The 17,569-nt window shown below is 39.9% G+C and overlaps 1 protein-coding gene across 2 annotated transcripts in view; it reads left to right on the top strand.

Moving 5' to 3' along the window:
- The window catches only part of CACNA2D3 (calcium voltage-gated channel auxiliary subunit alpha2delta 3), a 698,701-nt gene that overhangs the window by 501,328 nt on the left and 179,804 nt on the right, over nt 1–17,569 (top strand). For both annotated transcript variants that reach the window (XM_056853929.1, XM_056853938.1), the window contains one exon: nt 13,834–13,851. In XM_056853929.1, the coding sequence (XP_056709907.1) occupies nt 13,834–13,851 (18 nt within the window). The remainder of the gene's footprint in view (nt 1–13,833; nt 13,852–17,569) is intronic.

Genomic DNA, 17,569 nt, shown 5'->3' with positions numbered 1-17,569 from the left:
CAAAATATTGTGATTTGTGGGGGGGGGGGCTTGACATTTATTTTTTACGCAACCTTTTGTTCTTTGTGACTCTTTCAGATGATAAATGTGACCTCAGTCATTCTGTGCACTGAGGGAGCTTTGTTGATGTCTAGATTGTGTCTGGATTTGTTGTGTCCAGATTGTTGTGTTATGTCTATTTGTATGAATAATCTTTAAAAGAACAAATATTGAAGTATGTTTTAAACTCATGAACCGTTTAACACTTATTATAACCACATATATTTGTTAGCATTACTGTTGATCAATAAATAGTAATAAAAAAGGATTATAAATGTGACAACAAACATTATGTGCATATAGGAAGCTCTCTCTCCCATCACTGGAAATGGGACAGACTGCTCATGTTCCTGACCCAAATGAAATTTACAACAGCAAAAGATTGTCTTGGATCATGTGGTCAATCTCTGTTGATGGAAGGGATTCCCATCAGCAGAATGAGATGTGCTCCCCTCATACTGTAGTACAAAAGGATGCCCAAAATGCTACTTCTGGGGGAGAGGGGACCCCCAGGAACAGCATGAGGAAAGAGGCTTGCAAAGGGACGGGGAAATCAGCAAAAATCCCTTCCATTAGCTGAAATTTTCTTCCATAGAATTGCACTGAGAAGTGTAACTCTGGTTTTAAAAAATGATGCTTTGAATTCGGAATTACATTTCAGATGTTTATGGATGTTATTAAAGTAGAATTCTCTGAAAGACATTATTTTTGGTTCCCAATCCCCTGCAAGGTGTACAGAGTTATGTTTGGTTCCCAGTCCCCTTGATGCAACTAGATTTAGAATGTTGAATGCACTCTTCCAAAATGTTATGCGGTACATTATAGTCTGTTCCTCTATAGGGGAAGAATGATAACAGCCTTGTATTGCTTTATGAGGCAATAAATAAAGCTCCAGGGAAGGCAAATTTTGCAATGTTTTATCCCAGTAAGATATACTCTGATATAGCAAGCTCTAAAAGTGATTCTTGATGTTTGTATCCAGGTTTCTTAGATATGTTTGGCATCTTGGTTGAAATGAAAACGACTCATTTTTATGGACAGGATATTTATTTAATGATAATTTCCTTATTGAACTTCATGGTTTTAAATGTTAAAACATGTGCATCTACCCACACACCATGTGATTTAATGCTCGCTTCTAATTTTTGCTTACACAATGTGTTATTGAAGAATATATGTAAATGAAGTGTGGCTGCATTTTTATGAAAGTTCATTGATTCCCTCCAGTTTTTAAGGCACACAGGGGAGAAGAGGACATCATGAAGAGGAATCCACAGATATTTTTCTGCTTTCCTGGTAAATCCTCAACATGTGCAAAAAAAAAAAAAAAAACACCCCCTGACTAATCTTCATGTTTACCATATAAAACATTCTCAGGCTCTCTCACACGCAAACTGAATTGCATGCATTATAATAAATATGTTTTTCCCTACTCAGAGTTTCTACCCAGAGTATCAGTGTAGGAAAACTGAACCGTATAAAACAGAACTTAAAGTGACTAGCGCCGTGATTCTTAAACTGTGAGTCAAGATGCCCTCACAGGTGGGTGTAAAGTGTAGTATTAATAGTTATGATTAATACTTGGAGTTCTCATCTCAGTGTAAACCCCAAATCGCCACTTTAGAATTTATTCTTAATTCTGCTCTTAATTGGGTTAGAATTCAGACTGTACAATGCTTTCCCCCCTCCCATGCACCACCTGTCTTTCCAGTTTTAATCCCTTGATTGATTAGTATCATTATCCTAACTCCTTAAAAGGATCATTAATTATTTATGATAGTGGCTTGTAACTATACTTAGTATTTAAAGTAATTATTCTGAGCAACACGTTTAATCTTTTCAATACTTAGGTGCTTATTAGAAAGAATATTTTCTTCATTGATGCTGTTAAGATGACATTACTGCTACATTGGTTTAAATGTAATACACTTGGATGCAAATAAATACAACTTCCATTACTAGTTTCAAAATAAACTGCCATTTGGAAGGTTTTCATTTGGAATTATAGCTGATCCTAAAGAGTCCTTTGCTTTGTTTTCACTGGCATTATTGTTGAAAAGCACCTTCATTTTTTGTGGGTGCTTTCAGCTGCCTTGGGGTTGGGAGATAAGGTTGACAGGTCACCACTTACCTTGGGGAGGAACTTCTTATGGGCAGGGCTGGGTGGAGGGATTCCAGCACACTCCTGATTCCACTTCCGGTTTCCTAGCCCTGCTGTGCGCGAGCTCTGTTGCCCTGTTCCAGGGGCCTGGCTTTTTCCCAAATTACAGCTGATCTCCAAACTAGAGAGATCTGTTCCCCTGGAGGAAATGGCAGCTTCAGAGGTGGGGGTACAGTGTAGTATTAATAATTATGATTAATACATTGAGTTCTCATCTCAGTGCAAATCCCAAATAGCCACACTAGAATTTATTTTTATTCTGCTCTTTATTGGGTTAGAATTCAGATTGTACAAAGTCCCCCCCCCCCACTTTATGCCTCACCTGTCTTTCCAGTTTCAGTCCCTCGATTGATTGGTATCATTATCCTAACTAGGATGTCTAGGTTTGCCAGCCTCTAGGTACTGGCTGGAGATCTCCAGCTGATAGAGACCTGGAGAATATGGCCACTTTGGCAGTTGGACTCTATGGCATTGAAGTCCTTCCCCTCCCCAAACCCCATCCTCCTCAGGCTCCACCCCAAAAACCTCCCGCTGGTGGCGAAGAGGGACCTGGCAACCCTAAGGATGTCCTAACTATGTAGCTAGGCCACATAGGGTTGCCCTCTTCCAGGGGCCTGGCTCTTTCCCAGAATTACAGCTGATCTCTAAACTACAGACAGTGTAGTTTTCCCTGGAGGAAATTTCCCCTGGAGGAAATGGCAGCTTCAGAGGGCAGTTTTTCCCCTGTTGAGCTCTCTCTGCTCCTCATACTCCACCTTCCTCAGTCTCCTTTCCCCAAAGCTCCAGGAATTCCCCAAGCTGGTAGTGGCTACCTTAAGGCCACAAGGCATAGGAGTAGGGTTGCCAACCTCCAGGTGGGGCCTGGAGATGTCCTAGAATTGCAACTGCATTACAGACTACAGAGATCAGTTCCCCTGGAGGAAATGGCTGTGTTGAAGGGTGAACTCTATGAAATTTAACCCTTCTGTGATCCCTTCCCTCCTACACCATGCCCTCCCCAGGCTCCACCGCAAAATCTGCAGAAATTTCCCAACCCTGAGTTGCCATCCCTACATAGGGAGCCTTTCTGTCCACTTAGATGCCAAATGTGTAGCCCAAATTGTGACATTCAAAAGTTACGCTAGCTGATGTAAAAACATGACTGACGATAATTTGAAAAATAAAGTGAATAATCAAGGCTCCCTTGATTATTCACTTCCTCCTATGAAATATGCTCCTACCAGACTTCACGGGTACTCTTTAAAGCGTTCATCAAACTTTCCAAGGTAAAGGAAATTGTCGAAGGCTTTCACGGTCAGAGTTCATTGGTTCTTGTAGGTTATCCGGGCTGTGTGACCATGGTCTTGGTATTTTCTTTCCTGACGTTTCGCCAGCAGCTGGGGCAGGCATCTTCAGAGGAGTAACACTGAAGGACTGTCCTTCAGTGTTACTCCTCTGAAGATGCCTGCCACAGCTGCTGGCGAAACGTCAGGAAAGAAAATACCAAGACCACGGTCACACAGCCCGGATAACCTACAAGAACCAGTAAAGGAAATTATTCTAGAACATGAGGAGGTTGTCAGTGTTATAAGGGCAATGATGCACACACAAGGAAAAGAATGTCAAATCAGCATGTGCTACATGTGCAATGTACCATCACAAAGTACCATCACATGTCACGTGCAGTTCCAAATTTTCCTCTTAGAAATATGTGGTGCACATTGCAGGGAAGCCCCCAATTCTTGATCATGAAGTTCCTGAGTTTCCCCAATCAACAGTAGTCCTTTTTGTACAATTTTTAGAAAGCCTTCCCCCAGCCAATATGACTGGTAACGGATCTGTCTTCTACCCAGTCTCAGTCCTGCCCACTGTCACATGTGCTGTTAACAGGGCTTACAAAGATATGGCACTCTGCCTGTGTTTTAGCCCACTTGGATCAAGAATCATAGAATCATAGAGTTGGAAGGGACCACCCGGGTCATCTAGTCCAACCCCCTGCCCAATGCAGGAAATTAAGAACTACCTCCCCCCCACATCCCCAGTGACCCCAACTCTCACCCTGCAATGCAGGATCCCACAATCAAAGCATTCCTGACAGATGGCCATCCAGCCTCTGCTTAAAAACCTCCAAAGACGGGGACTCCACCACCCTCCGAGGCAGAGCATTCCTGGAACTTATTCTCAGGAACTACATAGTACTCTTGCTCTGAGGTGAACATATGGAGCTGCCTTATACTGAGTCAGGCCATTGGTCTGTCAGGATCATTATTGTCTACTCTCAGTTACAGATTATTCATATCCACCTTCTACCTGATTCTTTCAACTCCACATGCCATGGATTGCACCTGGGACCTTCTGCATTCAAATTAGATGCTGATCCACTGACCCATGCCCCAAGTCCAGATCAGCGTTGCAGTGTTCTATCTAAGCCATGATTAGTGGTTAAGGCTCGGTGTATAAATAGCCACGAAACACTTGCTTCTCATGCCATTTGCTTATCTGCGCACTGGAACATGAAAGCTTGAATCTTACCACAAGAAACTTCACCATAGCTCTGTTTGGAATTGTAATATTTTAAAACTTTTTATTAAACATCCCACCACAGTTTTAAAATATGAAGTTAAGATATGCAGTCAGCTGTATGTCAGAAAACAATTATTGTTTAAAATGTATAAGATGGAATGTATGTGGATTGTTTCTCTGTGTATAGTGAGCCTCTGGAGTTAATTAGAGTGTATGTTGTATTGTTTTATGTTGCCTTCATTAACATAGCTCTTCTGTCTTCCTTGTTTTAATAAACTTTAGGAAATTAGGTTTACAAATGGAAATGTTGATATTCAATTTCAGGTTTGTTTTATAGCCCTTCCCCATGGCAACAGTTACATTTCCTGCTGAAAGGTATATTTTTAAAAAGCTATTTTGAAAAGGGAAAATCAATATATTCACATTCTAATACATCCTTGGACAAGCATAACTTATAAAATTTCCAATACTGTGTTAAATGTACTTGCAGGAGTAAAAAAATCATTGCTGGTTCTGTTACATGAACATTTAAGCGTTTTAAACTCATACGTATTCTGTCAATAACTCTGTTACTGGGTCACAAAGTTGTGGAAGCTAACAGGTGTCTGGCACAAAACCACTGTATTAAAAACTTCCAAGATCCTGTGTAAATAGTTTGTTCAGAAATAGTTGGAATCTTTAATAGACTGAGGTAAAAAATAACCATGTACTGACCAAGCTTAATTGTGGACCAGTTATCTTAATTATGGAACAATTACTTGTGTCTTGGTATATAGTACAAGAATGACAAACAATTTTATGTGGCTAAAAAGAGGACTGATAAGCAGAAATGTAATGGAACGTCATAAGAACTGTTTCTCTGAATAGCACCAGTTGTCATTGCTGCTACAAGTTTAAAAATGTAGCTTGTCATGGAGGGTAGACGTTTATGCCAATTTAGTACCATTAATTAAGGAGACATCTCTAAGACTCTTTGGAGAGAAAGATTATGGCTTCTGTAAATACAGCTCTTTGATTACCCAAAACATGTTTAGGAGAAGGAAAACCAGTTCTCCTCACACCCTTTCCACTCTGTGCTAAGAAACTGATCAGGTTGATGATATTTAGTGTTAGTAGATGTTGCTGGTACCATTATGTCTGTGCATTGCCTTCAGTCTGTTTGCACCACCAGGACAATGCCATAAGTTGTGGACCTAATCTGGAACAACCTATATGCTTCTTCATGTTATCTTTAAATGCTTTTTTTCTTTCAACTGTACCATGGACACAGCTTGCAAAACATTACTTGCAAATAGTTTTAAAAGTAGTTCCTTTGCTTTTCTACACATTCCATTTTAGAAGAAATCCTTGTATTTTAGCAGGTTTTACCAAACACATAGTGTCTAACAAAAGATGCCCGAATGAGGCCAAGAAGAATTAGACTCGCCGTGTTTCCTTCAGGCATCATCACCTACCATATTTCATTATTTGCATGGTGTCATAAAGCTAAGTAGTGTGACAGGAGGTAATAGAGGATTTCTCTCTGTTTATAGCTCCATGGGGCAAGCAATGATTTAGCTATGTGATGATGCCTGAACTGAAGCTAACACAGTGAGTGCAGTGTTTCTTACACTCACAGTGGTGACTTTTTGTTACCAAAAAATGCTGGTTTCCGGCAGCCGCAAACAGCCCCTACTGTTAGGCCCACAAGATATCAAAATGATGGGAGAGGGCATTGTTACACCCAAGCTCCTATTTCAAGCTGAACTGTGAGCATCTGTTTAGCAGTGAACCTTTGGCTTAGCAGGGATGATGATGATACACCAAACGTAATCACAGGAAATTGTCAAAGTTGCATTATGACTAGTTGTACTTGCAGGATAGATAATTTCTGTAAGTGAATCTTATATTTCAGAAAAGAAAGCTATAATGTGTAATACTTTGTATCTGTGCTAAGGGATGAAAAAATGCTAGTATTCACTTGATGCAAACATTAAAGTAACTGCTACATTATACTTTTCAGATAAGAATGTTCATATATTTTTAAGGGGGGGAAATGTCCTGGCAGGGTTTGAGGAAACCACTGGAATCAAAGTTCATGTTTGTGGCTTCTGTGCAGTCCCATATGGAACCATGTTTGCACAAGCCTGTGGTGGGGATCCATTCCAAATCTATCTAGCTATCTCTAGAAGGTCTGGAGCACTCCCCCTCCCCTCTGACGTGAGCTAGAGTTTTCTTGCCCAAACTGTCATGTGATGGAGGCGGGAAGAGCACTTCTTCCCTCAGTCCTGGAGACAAGATGAACCTCTGTAGCTTTTCCCATTTGCCTCAGAGTTGTCAGCTCCCTGGTTGGTATCTTCTTCTTGTCAGTGCATCTCTGGACATCCATTTATGGGATGTGGCCCGAGTCTTGCCCTTTGAACGGTGTATTTGATTACCTGTTGCACTTGAAGGATAATGGCTTGGCCGTAACCTCTATTAAAGTACATCTCTGCCATCTTGGCTTTCCACATCCCAGTCAACATTATGTCTGTATTTTCTGCCCAAATTTTCAAGAAATTTCTTAAGGGCTTATTTGATTGGTATCCTCCCATCTCTCCACCTGTCCCTCAGTGGAGCCTCTCCTTGGTTCTTTCTGCGCTGATGTTCAAGCCCTTTTAACTCTTTGCCACCTGTGACCTGCCCTTCTTGTTCTACAAGGTGGCCTTCCAGCTGGCAATTACATCTGCCCACAGGGTTTGGGAACTCAGAGCCCTCTGATGTACACCCCCATTTACAAGGTTCCATGTGGACAAGGCTGTCCTCCACTCGAGTCTGGACTTTCTCCCAAAGATGTTTTCTGCCTTTCATATTTTCCAAGACATAGTCAACAACAGAGGAAAGCCTCAGACTCTATGCCCTGTTATTGGCCCTCCAGAATAACTGGTTGGCCACTGAGTGAGAGAGGGTTGCCAACCTCTAGATGGTGGCTGGACATCTCCTGGGATTACTACTGATCTCCAGGTGACAGAGATCAGTTCACCTGGAGAAAATGGCCTCTTTGGAAGGTGGTCTCTATGGCAACATATTTCCCCTATTTCCCCTCAGATAGGGATTGGACACTACATATTTTAGATGTACAAAGGTCACTACTCTTTTATTTTGATTTTATTGTACCCTTCCGTAAGGAAGTCAATTTATTTACATTTTTCTGGTTCCTGAAAGGGACAGGCAACCTGTGCCAAAACCATCTCACACTGGGTGGTCAGGGCAATCCGATTAGCTTACTGTGCTTCAAAAATCGATGCCCATTTCCTCTGAAAGCTCACTCCACCAGATCTCTGTCTTCTTTTGTAGCATTCCTCGTTAACGTTCTCTTGGACAGCATATGCAAAGCAGCCACATGGCCTTCTCCATTGACATTCATCAAGCATTATGCTGTTGATGTTGACTCCAGGAAGGATGCAGCTGTAGGGAAATCGGTTCTACAATAATTATTTTGCTGAGAATCCCACACTCACCCCCTTCAATAAGTGAGCTTGCTTTTCTCCCATGTGGGACTGCACAGAAGCCACGAAGATGAAAATAGGGTTGCACTTACCTGTAATTCTTGTTCATCGAATGGTCTTCTGTGCAAGGACATGCCCCTCCCTCCTTTCCCTGCTGTGGGATCCTCTGCTCTGTGAGTCCTTTTCCACATCGGCAAAGAGAGGACCAAGGGAAGGAGTGCTCTTCCTGCCTCTGTCATGTGCCCGTTTTTTGGGGGGAGAACTCTGGCTTGTGTCGGAGGGAGAGCACTCTGAACCATCTTGAGAGAGCTAGGAAGCTTTGGAATCAATCTCTGTGGCAGGCCTTTGCAAGCACAGTCCCATGTGTGCCTGCCCAAGAACATTTGATGAACAACAGTTACAGGTAAGTGCAACCCTGTTTACTCACTATGTTTTACAAAGATAAGCAGTTTTTTCTGCTGGAAAGGATCAGGTTAGAAGATGGGAATTTCCCTGTTAGGAAATTTGTTTGTTCCCTGTGGCCTCTCAGAAGGGATAGTGTCAGTCAAGACAGCAAAAAGTGATTTTACAAAAATTCCAATCAGTTCTAATGTGAGTTGCTCATGCTTCTTACAACCAGCTTCTAAATATACCAACAACAGAACCATTCATCAAAACTGGTATCTCAAGGAAAAGAGCCTGCATTTACAGATTCTAGAGACAACAGTGACAAAGTACTCATATGAAAAATGTAATGGAAAATATCTCACAAATCTTACCTCCGATACTTTAAATCCATTCTTTGCCTCCTAATTCATCCTTGCAAATGTGTGTGCGTGTGTATTTCTTTGTTTGCAACAGGAGTACCTTAAAGAAGAAATAAATCATCCTAAATCTCAGATTTGCAAATTACAGGCACAATCGTACAAAGCCCTGCTATACTACAAGGTTCTCTTTTGCTCTATAATATGAATATTTGGCATGTAGAATTGCTGAGTTCACAAGTGTTTTTCAAGTATTTGTTCTTGAAAGTCATTGTAAATCAGTCTTGGGCTCTTTCCCATAAATTCCTATCTTTAGCCACAAAAATATTGTGGGCAGCTAAAGCTGACACTCAACATAAAAGTGAAGTTGAATGTAAAGAGAGAAAAAGATAAAATGTCTAATGTCCCCCCTTAAAGCTACTGTATCTAATGATATAAATTGTTTCATTTTCACTTTACCTTTGTCTGTACCGTTTCGTTCCATGCGTTTGCTGTGTCCAGCATTCCACTCTTTCTGAACGTAATTTTAATTAGGATTTCTGAAATCAGTTTCATAATTGAAACTTAAAGTGTTAACTATCGCTTTTTGTACCTTCATTTGTATTTTTTTCTTCCATCGACATTAGTAATATACCTGTTTGCTTAGATAAAACAATAAAAGACTCTTGATGCGAAAGTATATATATGCATCAAAATTATTTTGTTTGTCCTGAGATGCTTAGGAGAAAGGCAAGTATATACATATTTAAAATAAATAAATACATTTTGTTTTACTGATTTATACAGGTTGACGTTTCACTAGTAATCGCCCACAAAGCATTCACTAGTAATGGCCACAAAAATAAATCCCTAGCTTATAACAATAATGAGTGGGATCCTATGGCTGTAATGGCAGCACCCTCCTCTAGTTGAAGAGGCTTCCACTAATGTCAGATGTTCTTCTACCAGCCAGAAGAAAGCACCATCATTAACAGAATAGAATTGCAAGATCAAACCCAATACAATCAATAGCAACAATGATAACTAACCAAAACTACACATAAAACCACCAGCAGGTGCACAGAAATAAAATGTGGTATACATAGATAATAACAAGTTTAGTAGAAGACAGGATAATTCAATAATGATTTAAGAGTAACAGCATATCAAATGTAATAAATCTCTCTCAGGAAATACTTCCATGATACAGGATCCATCCAAGGTTTTAAATGGTCTCCCTTTGTTTAGGACAACCTCATTACTGATTGATGAAGCCCTTACATCAAGTCCTATGAGGAAAGGTTGAAGGAGCTGGGTATGTTTGTCCTGAAGAGGAGAAGACTGAGAGGGGATATGATAACCATCTTCAAGTACTTGAAGGGCTTTCATATAGAGGATGGTGCTAAGTTGTTTTCTGTTGTCCCAGAAGGTCAGACCAGAACCAATGGGTTGAAATTAAATCAAAAGAGTTTCCATCTAGACATTAGGAAGAATTTTCTAACAGTTAGAGCGGTTCCTCAGTGGAACAGTCTTCCTCGGGAGGTGGTGGACTCACCTTCCCTGGAGGTTTTTAAGCAGAGGCTAGATGGCCATCTGTCAGCAATGTTGATTCTATGACCTTAGGCAGCTCATGAGAGGGAGGGCATCTTGGCCATCTTTTGGGCATGTAGGGGTCACTGGGGGTGTGAGGGGGGAGGTAGATGTGAATTTCCTGCATTTTGCAGGGGGTTGGACTTGATGACCCTGGTGGTCCCTTCCAACTCTATGATTCTCTGATTCTGTGAATAGTTATCTATAATATGGTAATTCATGGGAGAAGGCACATTATAATTGAAAAGGAATATCCTAAGCAAACTCACCTTACTTCCCACAAACTCTGTACAGCTCCTTTTTTGGAATTTCAGGTGGGCAGTAGCTGGCTTCAAGTAGGTGTTTCTGAATTATCCACTCATATGTCCATAATTTAGATTAAGGTTCAAATATTTTGAAGTCACATTTGATTTGTGTAATTTACTTTTTTCTTGGTTATTTGAAATGAAAATTGCCACCAGAAATTTAAGAATATCAATGAAATTCAGGTTGAATGCTGCAGATACACTACTCCCTAGTCCTGCTCTCAAAATTGTGGTGGCAGTTCCAAAATCAATTTAATGTAAAATCTGTTTACAAATCATGTTTTATATAAATTTGGATTGTATATGCTCACACGTACCTACATTCTGACAATACTTTATTCTTTTCTGCCTAACAGTATGTGTTTTCATTAGTAATTGGCAGACATCCCCAAACCACTCTAGAAATAATCTAGAATAGATTGATTAATCACAGTTATCTATGGTCTCTCTAGAACTTAATTTGGACCAGAACTCTGCCTTAAGGAACTAGCATCAATACCATGTGCCAGGTCTTACAGACCTCTAACTTGATCATGAAGCTAGCTTACACCAAGAATATACATTTGCAGTCAGATGAATAAGTAACAGAATATTACTTCTGCCTTCACATGCCTGCCTGTAGTTATCTATATATCTAACATGATCTCAAGAGTGTGGTTCAAAAAATCTATATGATGGGTCATGCGTTGACAGAAGGGGATTTTCAGAAACATCTGAAAAGTAAAATTTTAAAGCCCAAACTAGAGAAACAACATCTGCACTTGCATCGACATCACAACTGAAACAAAAAAAATACCAACTGAGATCACAGTCAGCATTACAATTGGTCATAAAAAAAGTTTGACCAACGGGAAGAGCAGAAAGCTACAGCAGAAAGAGGACATGGCAATGGTGGGATGGAAGAAGGCAGTGGAGGCAGAAGAGAAGGAGATATCAGTAATTGGGCAAGTGAACACGGAAGAGACAGAGTGAAGGTATAAGGAAGAGAAAGTGGCAATGGCAGGAGGAGTAAAGAAGAGAAGAAGATGGCAAAGGCAGGGATGGGGCAGTGGTGATAGAGGCAGGATGATTTCTTAATTTCCAGAAGTTCTTCAATAGTCCTCCATTTGTAATTATTTTTTGCTTACTCAAGATAGATATATAACATAGGTCCCTGAACCTAGACTGAAGTGCCTAGACCTAGCAACAGATTTACCAGTACTCTTACAGCCAAACCTAGGTCATAATATGATTCATGGGAACTATAGAGCAAGAGGATTCAGATAATTACCTTATATAAGACATAAGGCAGGGCAAGCACATGTTTATCCCAGTCATTGCATATCTGGATACTCTCAGAAACACAGGCCAACATCAAATAATTGTAATATTAATAATATTAGCCAATGTATACGACAATTGTCTAATAATTATATGCAACTCATAGACCTTAATGTAGTTCTTCCTAATTCTGTGTGATGCAGTGTTTATATGGACATCAGGCTGTGAAACCCATGATGCAGTCTGAGTGAAAAATGCAAGCCAGAAAACATATGGGTGTATATATTTTTAACTGAAACAAGTACAAAATGATACTGAAGGCACAGCAGTACAGACAGAATGTAATGAAATTCAAAATTGGCAGACATCTTTTCCATAAAAATCCACTGGGCCAGGAATATGAAATTTAGGAATTCCTGGGCCAGGAATATGAAATTCTGCCTATATGTTTTGCCCATTATTATAATCATTCCGTCTCAATCTACTAAAGGGAAATAAAGTATTTATGGAAGAAATCTGCACTTAGTAAATTCTGTATGGCGTATGTACCACCAAATTCCTTTTCTTTAGAATTGGTATGTGACTGTTAACCTAATGGTTTTTCTAGATATGTGTTCTTTATTTCTATGCTCTGTTGCTGTTTATGATGGAACCATTTGCCACTGGTAACTAAACATTACTGAGAACATTAAGAGCAAGATAGGCTTTTTTCATGGTTGGAAACTGATTCCATCTGAGGAAATTAGCAAAGCTTACCAGGAATAATTGACCCTACTGGTTACTACTCAACTGTGTTGACTAAGTAGACATCATATACTATGCAATTTTTTTCATAATTGATACTATGAAATGTAATAATTGTCTTTTAGGAAGTAATATATGTGGTGTGCTATTACACAGCCTAATCCTTGTCATCTTTATTTGATTTATAGCTCATGGAACTCCCAACATAGGTAGATCTACTGTGGGAAGGCTATCAGAATACACTCCTAACGCATCATCTAGCCAAATATAAGCACAATATAAAGCACTCCCAAGTTTCATTGATTCCAGTGAGCAAATAATTTCTCAGTCCTCCTTCCTAAAACTTGTTCAGCTTTCTCACTGAATTCAATGAGACTTACCAGTGTCTAATGTTGGCTGGATCGTGCCCTTACTTAAGTATTATTGACAATTTTGATTTGTTCAGAAGAATGTTACAAATGGCACAAAATTCAAAATGCTTGTAATCAAACTCTGAATGGGCTGACAATTTAATTCATAACAAAAAGATCCTAATTGTTTAGAATGCTGTTCAGTTTAGCAACTCAAGTCACATTTCATGTGCACCAGCAAATGTAGGCTGTTCAACATACCCAGTTATAAATAAGATTAATTGAGTAGAATGGGTCTTTATAATGATAGGGGGCTTAGAGATTAGTGAAAGACCACTTGAAAGGATGCAGTTACTTCCACACTGAATTATATTTGTGTACAGAAAGATGGAACTTCAAAATTCAAGTGCAATACCATATCGTTAGGGGAAATGATCCCCTTTCTCTAGCACTATAGCGTGTTAACCAATTGCATGGTGCTAGGGATGTTTAGCAGGAAAACTCTCCTTTATTAATGTACCCCCATGTTTATACAGCAGATTAAACTAATTGGAAATATTTTTCTTATTACTTTATCCTTTTTTGTTTACCTTGGTGATTTTTTTAAATGAATAAAGCAGCTAAACTAGCTTTAATATTTCATATCAATTATATAATGATGGCTTGTTCTATTCTGTTCTTGTTTTTTCCCAGCTTCCTCAGGCTCAAAAGGTAAACTATTTTCAATCAATACTTATTCAAAGAAATCACCAACTCTTCATGTTTCAACAGTGTCATGAATATAGTACAATGGTGATCAGTGAAATGCTTTACAATGTCACAGCTGTAATGAACTGGGGAGCATAACATTGCTTAAATCAAAGGCAGACATTGTAAGTGGTTAAGTCACCCACTGAGTGTTACAATTCAGACACGATGCAAGAGCTATTTGAACAAAATGACGAAGTGGACTGCTGGTTCACACAAGAAAGGAACCACTTTGTTGTCACTGTGAAAATAATAGACAACCATCAAAAGGAGATAACAGTTACAAAGCCATCCATGGACCCTTGCACGCCCTACCGGAGGAATAACAGAACTCATGGTATGGCTATATTCTTTCACTGGTCCCTGTTGTATTGTCTTGTCAAAAGCCTCTCAATACATCTAACATACAGTTTGTCCAAGGAGGTTTCCATGCAATGTGCTGCTGTTGTTGTTGTAGTACAGCTTCTGCTTTGATATGGTATGATCCAGAGCTACCATTGCATTTCATGATATCACAATGATAATTGCGGCCACATACCACTTGATGCTGTTGCATCATTCTTGTATAATTCACAAATATAATTTTAAAACACAACTGCTGAAACATTTTAGAATGTCGTTTTCCTATTAGGGGTGTAGTTTTTGTAGCTTCCAAGAGTTTCTGTATGGCTACAGAAAAATGGCGATTCTTGTCACACGTCTATGTTATATCTTAGTCATTCCTCAATGAGCAATCTCAAATCAGAAAGCCATATGTCGGCCATGGTCTGAGAGCCCTCTGTGTATTTGTACAGTTGCAAAATTCCTGCTTTTTTTAGCCCTGCACAGGCAATTCATCTGCACATTAACTCAACACACAAAGAGGGAGAAGGGGTATGTAGATGCTGGCCTCACCCCTAGGGTTGCCAACCTCTGGGTGGTAAGCAAAAAACAACAAAAAGGCAGTAGCACAAGTAAATGCAAAGAATGAACGTTGTTGACAAAAGTCGAAAAGTCAGAAATATGCTGACTGTAAAATACAAACTACAAAGTGCAACAGTACACAGAAATATATATATATATAGTAGTACAAATAGTCCAAGTCAAGGAGTCGTATTGTAGACCAAAGCCAGTGTGAAGCTGGTCTTATGAACAAGCCTCCAAGGCAATCAAACAACGTGCTGTATAGCATGCGTTCTTGGACATAAAGGTGGTGGACCTCTAGGGGGTGGCTGGAGATCTTCTGCTATTACAACTGATCTCCAGCCAATAGAGATCAGTTCACCTGGAGAAAATGGCTGCTTTGGCAATTAGGCTCTACAGTCCCTCCCCTCCCAAACCCCGCTCTCCTCACGCTCTTCCCCCCAAACCACCCACCAGTGGTGAAGAGAGACCTGGCAACCCTACTCACCCCTGACCCCCATTTCCATGCAATCATTGAGTCATCTGCATGGTATGAACATACAGAGGAAGGGCCTGCATGCATGCCCCCTCCCCATGATCAGCTACATTTGGAAAACAGCATTGCTGATCACGGTGAGGGGGCATGCATATGGCCAGCTCCTCTGCACAATTGTTCTGCGCAGATGACTTGGCAATTGTGCAGAGGTGAGGAGGCACCATACTTGTGCCCACTCTCCCTCCTCCATATGGTGAGTCAACACGTGGGCAGGTTGTCTGCACAGGGCTTTTGAAAAATAGTTTCCTTCTGCGCTGGCATAATCTTTGTTGGCTCATGCAGATTAAAAGCAATCTCTAAAGGGACATCTAAAACACAACTGCTGCAAGGATAGCTCTTCTAGCAGATCTCTCTGAGGGCAAAACAAGACATGACATAGTAGACATGTGAAGTGTTTTCTCTTCAGTGCAGCTCTGGAGGGCTCTACATTTGGTCAGAGCAGCCATTTAATTATATTCCTGACCAAAATTATCTCCTCATAGCTGTTCCCCAAAGCCGTTGATATTTGGCCCCATTATATTTTACACCATATATTAGAAAAGTACAGCAGGGAGCACTTTTGATCCAAACAGTGGGCTACAGGAGGAATAAACCATCCCTCCTCCATACCACTTCTCCAGTTGCATTTGGTGCTAATAAACTGAAAACAAACAAATTGTATCTCTTACATTTTATGTAGTTTGCTATGAATCACAATCTCTGGACCAAATTCAGCAATGCACAAATAGAAAAAGAAATCTACTTAGTGCAGTTCCACTTAAGGAAGGGAATGAGCAAGACCTTGTGTAATATCGCCTGCTCTCATCCTAGACTGGTCATAGACACAATAATGTACACACACAAGATCTTGTGCAAGAATCTTCTGTATGTTGTACTTCGAGGAGCCATTTTTGAGAATGAAACAGGTGCTCAGTTTACTTCCTGAAAGCCCAAGACTGGTGGAAACACAAATAGGGATACAATTAGTATGACATTGCGAGCAGCTGCTATGCTCTTTTTCTTGCAATTCTGCTTGCACAAGAGCTCTGGTATAAGCTGGAATTTTGTGCTGGATCCAACCCACGGTTTCTAATTCAGAAGAATGAACATGCACGCCTTGAGACTATCCTACAAGGATTGGGAAGAGAGTCAATATGATGTAGAGGCTAGTGTGCCAGCCAGACTGAGAAGATATAAGTTCAAGTTTCCATTACACCTGAAGCTTAATAGGTGAATTTGGGCCAACCATTCTCAGTCATTCTTATTCTGACAATAAAATGGATTAGGGAGAACATCGTATGCTACTGTGAGCTCCTTAAAGACAGTGGGGGATAAAGGGAGTAATCCTAAATAGGTCTACTCAGAAGTAAGTCCCATGCTATTCAATGGGGATTACTCTCAGGATTGCAGCCAAATGTAATTATGCTTATGGACTCAGGACATTTACCAAGGAGAATAAAATAGCTCTATACATGCAATAAATGTGAATAATATTCAGGGCAAGAACTTTTTTCCCCCAGCAGATATAAATAACCTGGAAATATATTTCATGTACAAAATTCTCTTAATAGTGATTATTACCTTTATTTATTTAAGACAGGATGGATGTGCATGTGAAAGCTCCTTTCCTGTGGACTGTGGCTGTTTCTACTTGTCTATTTCATAAAAAACTACAAGGCCACATACAAGGAATATTCTGCTGTATGATTTTATTGTGCTCTAGCAGTAGAGTCTGTTGTAGAATTAGCTTGAATTTAACCAGTGTTACATACAAGGATATAGAATGTGGTAATTTTACACTGCTGGTCTCTATTTTCCAGAATAAGAAAAAAAATTAAGATAAATTATCTTTTAAAATATTTGTAAATGTTACTGGACCTGGAAAAATGTAACTTTACTAAAATATTCTGACTTTAATCTTCTCATACATTATCTAATAATGCATTTCTGTTTAAACCAAATTCTGAGAACTTGGCCCTAGTGGAAACCCAGTTTATATTCATCTAACCATGTAGCATACAGTGTCAATGATTTCCTATGAAACTCGCAGCCCATTCCTGAGCTTTCCCGGATTCCTGAGCTTACCCGGATATCTGTTGGAAGTCCAATGCTGCTAAAAATGCAAGATCCAATAAATTCCTGACTTGTCTTGCTGACAACTTCCTATTCCAGAAGGTGGACAGGGAAACAAGGGGGTCTGCTATCTTAGACTTGATTCTCACCCACAGGGAAGAACTGGTCGATGAGGTTAAAGTAGTAGGCACC

This window comes from Euleptes europaea, chromosome 1 (genome assembly GCF_029931775.1).
Source record: "Euleptes europaea isolate rEulEur1 chromosome 1, rEulEur1.hap1, whole genome shotgun sequence".
Lineage (NCBI taxonomy): Eukaryota > Metazoa > Chordata > Lepidosauria > Squamata > Sphaerodactylidae > Euleptes > Euleptes europaea.
This window is presented reverse-complemented; position numbering and strand designations above follow the sequence as displayed.